This window comes from Siniperca chuatsi, linkage group LG1 (assembly GCF_020085105.1).
Source record: "Siniperca chuatsi isolate FFG_IHB_CAS linkage group LG1, ASM2008510v1, whole genome shotgun sequence".
Classification (NCBI taxonomy): Eukaryota; Metazoa; Chordata; class Actinopteri; order Centrarchiformes; family Sinipercidae; genus Siniperca; species Siniperca chuatsi.
The window spans coordinates 16,752,448-16,764,524 of record NC_058042.1 but is presented as its reverse complement, the minus strand read 5'-3'; the positions used below and the strand labels follow the sequence as shown (position 1 = coordinate 16,764,524).

Genomic DNA, 12,077 nt, shown 5'->3' with positions numbered 1-12,077 from the left:
ATCAAACCAGGAACCTTCAGATTACTAGACGACGGCTCTACCCCCCTAAACACCTTTTATGTGACAAATCCTTGGCATGCTGCAAGTACTTGGAATTAAGGAATAGCATATTTCACTGGAAAGAGGGTGGCTCTTAAGAGCCTTTGGTTCGATTATATTGAGTTTATACAGAGTGGAGAATAGCCCTATGATATAACACACAGCAGCCTGGTATCTACCTTCGCAATGCGGGGCCCTACCATGGAGAGCATGACGGTCAGCCTAAAGTAGTGCTGGAAATGATCTTGGTTCAGTCGCAACTCTTGCACTAGGCGATGGTACTCTCCTTGTTGACTGTTGGCGGTCGTGCAGGATTAGATGGACCCAGTAATGATGTCCTCTGTCCCACTTCCAACACATGTAAACGATAGCTATCTCTACAAGTGCTCTCAACTGACAATCCATGTTCGCAGACACACACAAGCCCATGACAACATAACTATGTCAACGAGTGCTTGAGCAACACTTCAGTGGTGACACAGTAAATGTAGCTGGCCATGCTTTGCCGTTTTGTAGCTTTGTCATTTGTAGTGTGAATATATAAGTCTTCAGCCATGCTAGCAGCTCTGTGAGGCTGTAATTAGGGACAGCAGTGCTTTGAGCTAAATGTTAGCTTTAGTACGCTAACATAGTCGACATCACGCTAACATGATGTTTAGCAGGTATAATGTTGACCATGTTCAACATCATAGCTTAGTGTGTTAGCATACTGACATTTGCTAATTCTCACTAAATTCAAAGTACAGCTGAGGCTGGAATGTCATTAGTTTGTTAGTATATTGTACAAATTTAAATTGTGACCTGAAAGAAGAAAAGTCAGGGGATCACCAAAGTTATTACAATTCAGGGGAACAACTGTCATGGCATCAAACTGTTGTTGACATTTCCTTTTGAATCTAAAATGCCAAACTGTTGGTGGTGTTAAAGGAAAAGTCAGGCGATCAACAAAGTCATCAAGATTCTTCCTGAAGGGACCATGAATGCCTGAACAAAATTTCTTGGCAATCCATCCAACAGTTGTCGAGATATTTTAGTCTGGATCAAAGTGGTGGACGAACCCACCATTAGATGCCATGCAGCTAGCATGGCTAATATAAAGCTGCTTTAACAAAAAGAACCTAGAAAGGCAGAGAAGTCTGGTTGGTGGGTATTCAGTTTGCTACAGGAGCTCTCGTTACACTCCCTCTTGGCTCTCCATGGCTCCTTGCCTGGCTTTTCTTGGTGGAACTGTATTCAGTTTTAAATAAAGTGTTTCACGGTTTAGTGGAATCATACACCTCATTACATCTTATACGTGTTCAACAGCTTCAGGTAGTCTGTGGCAAAAGATGCCACACCCATAAGTTAAGAAAAGAGAGCTTTAAGTATATTACAGTTCTGCATGTTGGCTCAGTTATCTCCTCAAACAACACACAGATATTCTCTTATCGTGCATACAGAGGATTTCATGGGTGTGCTTGGTGTATCAATTACAGAAAAAGTCATGAAGACGTCTGGGTGTTTCTGAAATTCACTGAATTATCTTCCTCTACATAAAAGTGAATGCATTCTGCTCTAGGCAAAAATCACAAGATCTTTTCTCCAGAACAATTGCTGTAACCCCCCCCCCCCCATCACCTAATGGGAAAGTTTGGTTTCACATACAATGGGAATGGATTGTGTTGCAGTACCTTTGTGGGTCACACCATTTCTCCTTTCGAAACACACTGAAATAGAATCAAAACAGTAACAGGATGTGGCAAGTTTCTAATTTTCACCTGTTCAATGCAAGGGGTATTTAAACATAATGACAGGAGCAGTTGTTAATGCGCACATTTCATCTGAGGTACATTTAACATTTTAACTGATATTGTATGTTCTTTTGTGCACACTATCATTCAGATTGTCAATACAAAAGGTTTCAAATCTCAGAAAGCTTCTTTGGGCAAGATATGACAAATTGGGGGGGATCACAATGAGGATGCAACAGAAACATTACATACGGTGCTAAATCTGCTTATGCAATCATTGGAAAACTCCCTGCAAAAACCTTAATAGATCTTTTTCACTGCAGGTGTTTTGATGTGGCATAGCAGCTATCGATTATTTTAGTAATCGAGTATTTTACCGATTATCCCATTGATTAATCGGAAAATACATACTTTTGCTTTATTGAAAGAGCAATAGTATATGCAAAAGAGAAAATAAGACAGGTCTCTTAAAATGAACAACTAATTGGTTTCCTTTTTAGAAAAATCAGCATTTTTATTGCTTAAATTGCATACAATAATATTATATGTCAAAACTAAACCCATTTAATGCCATATTACATTCTGGGTTTAAAAAAAAAAAAAATCCGAAATACAAAAACAAACACCTTTTGCTATAAAAAAAGTTATATATACTTAAGTTTCAGAACTACAAGTTTCTACCTAACTACAGGCTCAGTCTTCTTTGTGGTATTTGTAGGAGGCAAATACGTGACTATCATAATAATAAACATGAAATAACATGAATGAAGCTCTGGCTTCCACCTGCTACATGCTGCTTTTTCATTGGCTGATGTATCACACTCTTAACACAGTGGAGCCTTTTAGCCCAAATGAAGAATTGAATTTGTCATAATTCATTACTCTTGATGGATGCAGTACTTGTACTTCCTGTAGTTCTATCTTTGTAACTTTAAGATATATCTGTGTTTGTTTGATTCTGATGTGATTATGATGCATGGGTTGTGGCACTTTAACACTGACTATGGCAATTACCCTTGAATCCATTATCCAATAGATTTGAAATCTTTTTCAACCAGTTATCCAATGACAACTGCACATCTGTTCTACTGTAGGTTATGTGTACTATATGTGTTTGCCTCATGTCTTTGTCCATTTTGACTCTGATGAAGACACAGTAGTGTTGAACCGTTAGTCTGTTTGCACAATTAAAGGCTGCAAATCAGTGTGCTCCAGTCCCTTTTTTCCCCTGTGAAGAAAATGCTCATTAACTTGGTGGAGACAGCAGAAACTATATATTTGGTCCAAATGCTCTTCTGACATTTATTTGTAAAATCAGGTTTAAGTTCAAACATAACATTAATTATCATAGTGATGATGTAAAAAAATAGAACTTAAAAAATAACTGTATCTACATGTGAATTATATGTAATTATACAGAATTTAAGCACTGCTAAGAGGGTAAAAGCTCTCAAAAGATGGTAAAACAAAGTAATTTTCCCTCTGACTTGATGATGAAGTATTTTTCTTGAGTTTTGTTGAATTTATTTTGTGCTCACTGCCTCAGTAAGGTAGTAGAGGCAACAATTATTATGCTGTGATTGGCGGTGCTCCACAGATGGTCTGGGCCTGAATAACATGCTGATTTGCATTTGGAAACAGCTGACAGGATCCCACAACAGAGTTCAGTCGTGCAGAAACACTCTCTGTCTTTGGAGAGGAGGACTGAAAGCTCTTTAACAGCAGTGGGTCATATCTAAAATGTATATTGCATGTCTGGGAGGCTGGAGGCCTTTTGTCTATTATTATGGGGTATAATGAACACATGTGCATGTTCTTAGCCTCTCCTCATAATCATGGAGCCCCGCTCCTCCTGGATGAATTAGATAATAGAAGATGGAGCTGCTGGTTTCTCATTAAAAAAGACATAAGCCACATATTTTAAATGGTTTGCAACTTGATTGGTATTATGGTATTTGCAGTTTTAGAATCTAAAATTACCGAGATACCTCCATGACAGAAAATGTCTGAATTTCATCTATATAACAATAACACATACATGGCTTGATTTATTTTGGATTGTTATTCTCAGGAATCATTCAATGCAACCCAATCAGTTTGATCAAGATAAGTTAGAGATAATTTAGCTGCCACAACAGAAACTTTCAGTACTCTGTTGTGCAAAGCGAGACATGAAAATTGAGTATATGAGCTTTTTTTTTTTTTTAAAGTTTGCTTCTTAAATTGCACAAACGTACTCTTGACAACTTATGACCACTTGTGTTTATGTAACTAAGAACTTAGTTATGAAAACTGTTTTTATCTTCTTATTAAACACGTACTAGTTTCATGAGATAGTCATGTTGGAATGTTAATTCTTAAACCAACAAGTTCAAATTAAAACAGTAAAAATTATGTCTTTCTTTTGTCATTTTAACAGCACAGAGGAAGGAGGAGATGGTGCTGGAGAGTTTATTTATATTTGACTTATCAGTAGAATTAAACAGAGTAGACACAGCTTGACGCCGAGTGGTTATATCTGACCTCGATAGGTCACGTTTACAACAACACATCAACTGCACAGCTCATCAGAACTCTGAAGGTCTAAGTCTGAATATGTGTTTTCCAAATTCCTGATTGTTCAACTACGTATATCTATATACCTGTCACTGCCCTCAAAAACAACACATTCAATCATTAAAAACAACTCATGTTAGGGTTAGGAAAATAATAAACCAATGCTGACTCTCGGTAGACGGGATGTGAACCACGGTCTCTGGTGTCCATGTCAGACACTTTCAGCCAACATAAACATAGGTCGTTTCAGGCATTTGAATCAATGACAGATAGTGTTTTTCTGGACTTTGACTGTTTCGGCTGATTTTGACACCATGTTTAATCTACTGAAGGCTGAGCTTGGACAGTAGAGGGTGTAAGAAGGGTGTTGTATGCTGTAAGGTCTCCATGCATTGCCACACGAACAGCAGCACCGAACATTCCCATTAACAAACCACATGCTAAAATAAACAAAGCTTCATTTTTAACTTGTTCATGAAGATTCAATTAAGGCTGTGCTGAGAGAGAAAACAGCACTGCATGAAAAAACACTGCCCCTCCTTCCTTTGAATGGGACTGCAGCTGGGGTGCAGACGCAGAGGGCTCCAGCAAAAAACACACAGGGTTGTTGAACCTGGTTCAACTTTTGCCAGAACACAATGCAACTTCTTCTGGATGGTCAAGGCGCTGTGTTGGGCAGTAAAATACATGCAAGCACATCTTCCTGGTAGGTAAACAGTATTTCTACTGTTTGACAGATAAAATGATTTCCATCGTGATAACTTTCCATAGTTGTAAAATTCTGCGTCATAATAGTCTGATGAGCCTTCAAACTCATGAATCTATTACTCAAACTGGACTCCCTGGATCAGATTTCATTGTCCCACCAGTACTTCAAACAATATGCCCCCACCAACACAGCGTTGTTTTAACCCAGGGCGGTTTCAGTCGGCATGCTCACTAACTTTGTACCTATAATGTACTCCTGAAGTGAAATTCTAGCCCTTTTTAAAAGGCAGCAAAGCACTGTAAGTAAAAAGCTAGAGAATAATGAATGTATAGCTTAAAAAGCAAAATAATTTTTAAAACCTTGTGTCGGTGGCCTCTATAGTCCAGAGCGATAGATGGAGCCTTACTGAATAAGACTTCAAAGTGCAATCAATTTTCTTTCAAAGGCCTCTCCTCTCTTACCCAAACCATTTCCCAGGTGAGTTTTATGCTGTTGGACACCATTCCAAAGATAGAGAAGCAATTCCGACACACAGAAATAATTTTACTCTATCTTAGGAGCCACGCCAGCTACAGAACCATACTCATACAGCAGTTTGGCTTTTCCCATTTTAGGTCACTCAGCAAATAACCCCAGAAATGATGCTGATCAAAGACGCATTATCAAAGATCATATGTTCAGACTTTGAAGTGATGACTCCACTCGCTCTCTGATGAAATCTCGCTCAACAGCCAAAATACAGCTGTGAACACAGAACAGCAGCCAATCTCTTAGATTTCCTCTTTTCCTGAGGCCACTCCTTATTATTTGTTTGAATATGAAAAAAGGTCATACCCATGTCCTTATAGGATCACTTTCAGAAACATAAAAAAGAAAAATCACAATAAAACTTAAAATTAAGCTTTGGCCAAGATTGTTGCTCCAAGGACAAAATCTGAAGAAACCCTGGAAGACTGCTCCTCATTCACTACTACTCAGTCTACAAATAAGGAATTTCTGCCAGATCAATACGTGCAGGCAGGAGAGCACTCTTGACACTCAAGTGCAAACCTCCCTAATAAGATAAAAAGGGGGCCTATTTTGAGGTGAAAAGGAGTGTTGTCGTGGAAACCAGTCATCTGGACATCTGTGGGAACCGAAACACAAACTAAACTAGACTCTAAAAATGGTGCTGAACGGAGAAACTTAATGAGAAATAAAAACAGAATTTTGTGTTTTCTTTCAAATTGTATTCATGGAGGTTCTTCATTTCTGATTCTGATTTTCAGACTGGCATTCATGTCATCTATTGTACGTGTTCTGAAATATCTAATTTTTATTTGGGTCCAAACTACTGCTACTAAGCCTTTACTCTAATACATGCACAGATCAGTACTGAATACTAACAAGATTAAACCCTAAAAACATTCACAGGCTTGAAAGTTTAACAGTGATCAATGCATGTATCAGATGTATGACTTATACACTCTTATCAGTCCCAGAAGGTTCAATTCTGAGACCAATACTGTTCTCCTTATACATGCTTCCCCCTTGGGTGATGTCATGGGATTTCTTTTCATTGTTATGCGGATGACACTCAGTTGTACCTCCCTGTCAACCCCACTGACCTAAGTATGCTAAGTTCTCTGCAGGACTGCCTTTCTGACATAAAAAATTGGATGTCGATAAATCTTCTTCAGCTCAACTCAAATAAAACTGAATCCTTGTTATTGGGCCCCAACATATCACTAAACAAATACTGCCATCTACTGGCTACCTGTCACAACATATCAAACCTGTTGCAAGAAATCTTGGTGTCCTGTTTGATAGAAATTTATGTTTTGAACAACATATCACTAAGCTTGTCCAATCATGTTTTTATCACCTCAGAAATATTGCAAAAATCTGATCTATTTTAAATCTTAGTGATGTAGAAACTGTTGTACATCCTTTTATCTCCTCATGTCTCGATTATTGTAACAGCCTGTTCACTTGTCTTAATCAAAAAACTCTGAAACAACTGCAGATTGTACAGGACTTAGCTGCTCGGCTTTTGACCAGGACCAAGAGGTACAACCACATTACACCTGTTTTAGCGTCTTTACATTGGCTCCCTGTTTGTTTTAGGCTTGATTTTAAGATCCTGTTGATTACTTTTAAGGCTCTTCATGGCCTGGCTCCAGATTATATTTTAGACATTTTAATCCCTTATGAACCTTTACGTAGTTTAAGATCTTCAGGCAGGGGTCTTCTGTCTGTTCCTGAGTCCAGGATGAAAACTAAGGGGGACAGAGCTTTTGTCACCAGGGCCCCGAGGCTCTGGAACAACTTCACCCGTAGACATTAGGTTGTCTGAGTCAGTGTCTTCTTTTAAGTCTCTTCTCAAAACAAATTTTTATTGGAAAGCATATCCTGATCTTACCTGAGCTGTCTTTTATTGGTTTTTATGTATTTTATTTATTTAATATTTTATCATTCACTGTGGTATTTTATTTCTCTCTCTGTGAAGCACTTTGTTTTGATAAGTGCTCTATAAATAAAGTTTTTATTATTATTATTATTTATCTATAGACATACTAAAAACAGCCTACAAGCCCGTCAGTATTCTAGTTAGTTACTAAAGCTCATTATACAGCACAGCTTGAAAACAAAACAAGGATGAGTAATGTTAAATGATCACACTGCCCCTTTAACTTTATATATGAGAGAAAGAAGGTGTAGCTATCTGACTCACCTTATTTGATGCCACTTTCCTCTTCTTCATGGAGGTGAACTTGTCCATATCCTGGCATATAAATCCCAATAAATTTCTTGCTATGATGGTCATTTTGTTTGTTCACAAAACTCCTCATCTCCTCCCTCCATCTTTGCTAGCTAATTAGTCTTTCAAAACAATGGGAACGATATCATTAGCAACACTGGAAAACAAGCTAGCTTGTTTCATTTAACTAAATTATGTTGATATTAACTCTATAAATTCAGTTTCTGCGAGGCCAAAGTGCGACAGTTCCCCTGACAGTTTCATTTCCAGAAGCCTGTCCATTCAGTAGCATGACAGAGACCACGTCTGACAGTTTGATAATTACTGTTTGATCAGTTTCACCTGGATTCACCTTGGTAGCCTCGACATGACTGTCTCGACAATACACCTGCAACACCCTCTGTCACCACACGGACCGGCTGACATTGACCAGCCATTACAATCCAGAGGGGCGCTGTTTCACTCATTTGAAGAAACTCAATGAAAGCTGGGAAGAAGATGGCAGTGACAATGAAATAAAGGGTCTTGTAATGTGACAAAGAGAGTGATTCAATCTTTTTTAATTTAACAATAATAGTCAGTTTAAACGGTAAGAGAGACCATTGCTTGCTTGACAAAACACCACTGCATTTTAAGGGGCCTACAAGGGGGTCCAAGCTTGTTGTCAGAGGGCCCCATTGGTACCAACCCAGAGGTCATAAATGTACAATGTAAGACAGTCACGTGACAGGCCAAACTATCATGTTACATAGGATTATCCTGCATTAGGAATGATGAGCACAGATTTGACAGAATGACTCAAATGCATGTTATTCTGTCCTTCACTGCAGCAAATTAACACAGCCATGCTATTTGAACACTATCAGTTACACCCAATAGCAGACATTAATAGGAGCTTATGATTTGTACCACAGCAGGTTAGGCTGTCTATTAATCCACCTGATGAAAGTAATAGTGGTTTACCGGGTGTTAAAAGTGATTTAACCAGGCATTTATGTTACCTGACAGGTGATCACTGGCTGCTTCTTCTGTCTGGCTGTCTGAAGGTACGACAGCCTTCTGAAAGACAGGACACTTGTGCAGAAGTACTGAAGAAATCATGCTTTGGAACAACACAGTACATTATCAGTCATGTTTTAAAGCTGTATGTTGATACATTAAATAAACATTGATTAATTTAAAAGAACACATTATAACAAATAGGCCTACTACTGCAGAAAGTACAGATTAAATGTGTCAAGTCAGATGATAAAAAAGGAAATAGTGAGAAGACTACAAGAATTTAGCTGTGGACAAAAGCATTTAGTCATAAAATTTTGTTTTGACTAGTTTTTTATCAGATAAATCATGTAATTCATCTCTTTGACTCAACAACCACACAGTTTTCACCAGCGTGACTTGGACAGACAGTAACAGAGTTTAGTCATAATTTGATCCCAGTTGTCAGAGAAAGTCTTTTTGAGCCAAATTTCTCCATGAAACCAAAACGTCCCAACCCCGACATGCCAAAAGTTATCCTGTGGGTTTTTTGTTTTTTGCCTCATGACTCACTCCTGACAGATGGAGTGGTTGCACTGGGTTCATTACAATCAAGCAGTCTTTTTGAGGCTGGACAGAGAGTTTGCACCAAAGGAATATTTTACATATGCAGCTTTGGAATTTCAAACGAAATGTTACAATTTACCTTGTAAAAGCTTATGCAACCGCAAATGGCACTGAAATCTATATATAGAACCAACACAGTATGTTGTCTCTTCATTTTATGTAGCTCAGCCCGTAATTGCATGATGAATTTACACTCTTAGCAAGAGTACAAATTAATTTCTTTAAAGTTTCTCTGTGTGAGACTGAGGCAATAATTATACACACACATGCCAGTCAGCTGAAATACACATGATGCTGTTTAAAACTCTGACACTATAATCTCATTTACACGGTTATATTCGCCTGTAGCAGAGTATCAAGCCTTTAATTTGATGGGTGTTCGGATATGGTACACTCGACAGACACAAATCTGCCCATTAGCACATTTAGTCTCAGATTACTTTTGTCTGACTTAGACACTTGACCTTTTTCGTTGTTGCCTCTTCTCTGGTTTCACATTGTGTTGCTATGTTTTTTTTAGGTGTTTTTTTTTTAGCAAGAATACAAATTGCTTCTTGTAATGTTTTGGTTACAGCAGGCTGACTGGAAAGCTGAATACATATATATAAAAACTATGTCACAATTCTGCAAGATGCCTGGTTTGGTCATTGTGATACACAAGATAAAATCTGATACAGCTGCATACATGTTTTCACATACAGTATGTCTATAAAGATGATCAGTCATCCAGGTCATAGGATATCTAAAAGTACTAAGTATCAGTCAAGTGGATGGCAAGAGACAAAGTCTTTTGGACACTTCCAGTGAAGAAATCGTGAAGAATACAGAATACAACAAATTCAGTTGCCAATGACGTACAGTAATACTTTCAGATATTTTTTAATTATGGCAATGGGTTGTTTATTTCATATTTGAATGAGATGAATATGGCTCAGCCAGAGTGTTCAAGTGTTATGTGCAAAAGTGTAATTTTCAATGTTTTAAAGTTCTGCCTCAAACACAACAGGTTATCAAGCAGCTTCGCTAAAGGTGATATTTTAACTCGTTTTTAACTTGTCCTACATGACTATTGTTTTATTTGGCCAATAGCATTTTGCATTGTGAGCCTGCATAAGTATTCATTACTATTTTGTGTATGGCTTTAAAGATGATGAAAAGCTGAGTGAACCTTAGGCTATTCCGTTTTTGTATCTAAATTTGCTCTGCTCTCATACTATTTCCAGGTTTGATCTGCTGAGCGAATCTGAACTGATATAGCAGGAGCATGTGAAAGCAAACAACAGTGATGCCACCACCTTGCAATTTATTGTGGGAAACACTATAAATAACAACATGTGAGTGTGAAGATTTTTATTTTAGGCTTCAGAAAACGCTGCATTAAAACAGGCCACACACTTTTCATTTGATTTTACACATGTTAATATGTGCTACTCTGACACTTTATCCCGCAAAAAGAGCAGATGGTTGGACTGGGTTGGAGTTAAATAAGGTATAATGTTGCATGTTCACATCTCTCTGCCTGAATTATATTAAATTAGAAGACACCACAACCTGTCCTCGCCCAGCTGTTCAAAAAGGGTGAAAACAGCCAAAAAGCCAAACAATTAGTTTTACAACTCACTTCTGAATCTATTGTTTATATTTAAAACCACATTTTTATGTGTTTGCCTTGTAGCTAAAAGACAACACCCCTTTTATACCACTGCTTGATTGTGATATAAAAATGCGCTTCCCAAGGTCTTACTTACTGCAGATACAATTCAAAGCTATTCAGCAGGTTGCCCTGTCTAAGATCCAACATTTTGTTGTCACTGTTCATATTCATTTATCTTGTGAAGTTCTGACTCAGCTAAATAAAAAAGAAGTTTGCTTTGTAAGTGGTTTGGCTTAAACACTCGAGATGTTATCTTCTAAACTAAACAGGCGGGAGGGTTTGGGTTACCAAATGTGAAGTGGGTCGACAGTATAATGAAGGTTGCATGCACTATTTGTGAGTTTGGAGTATCTGCCAAATAAATGTAATGTAATGTAGCAGAGGTTGTGCCAGGAGTCCTGGGTTTCTGAGGGAAAACCCAGCAGTAAAATGGACTCCTTTTGAACTCAATGACCTCTTTGTATAAACTGGAGTGACCCTGGACTGGCTGTAGTCCGACTCTGAAACTGTAACTGTGTCGGAGCCAACATCTGCTAATGCATAGAGACTCCTAGTGGACTTACTGCAACATAAGTAATGACAACACAGGACTGGTTTAAACTTACAGTGAAATATGGCCTGTCTTCTCACTGCTGTCTCTAATGGGATATATACGAACTGTGCAGTCGATGAGGACGTTCTTATAGCTAAAGCCAGATTACAGATCTTCCTACTCAAGCTTTCACTTTGGTTTCCAAATTAGTTCACTCCTAATCATCTTTTGTATCACACATATTAACATGTAACTAAATCCTTGTCACATATTTTACATTGTTGTTATGTTTATAAATCACTTTGAATGACATGACTGAATCATTGATTGATGTTAGTTAAGAGGCCCTAACACACCAGATGTTGTTGTTCATAGTTCCATAAAATTCTGCATAAGAATTTAGGATTACATTTTTATTTTTAAGCCAACTTGTACCACTGACCTCAGAGGGGAAACGGACAGTTATGGACATCTTATCAACAGTGTTTTCAGCATCTTCTGCAGTACAGAAT

The 12,077-nt window shown here is 37.9% G+C and overlaps 1 protein-coding gene across 1 annotated transcript in view; it reads left to right on the top strand.

Moving 5' to 3' along the window:
• Positions 1-225: 225 nt before the first annotated feature.
• arntl1b (aryl hydrocarbon receptor nuclear translocator-like 1b) overlaps positions 226-12,077 on the top strand; it is a 23,766-nt gene continuing 11,914 nt past the window's right edge. The window contains 2 exon segments of the mRNA XM_044198772.1: positions 226-255; positions 7,628-7,671. Of these exon segments, the coding sequence (XP_044054707.1) occupies positions 226-255; positions 7,628-7,671 (74 nt within the window).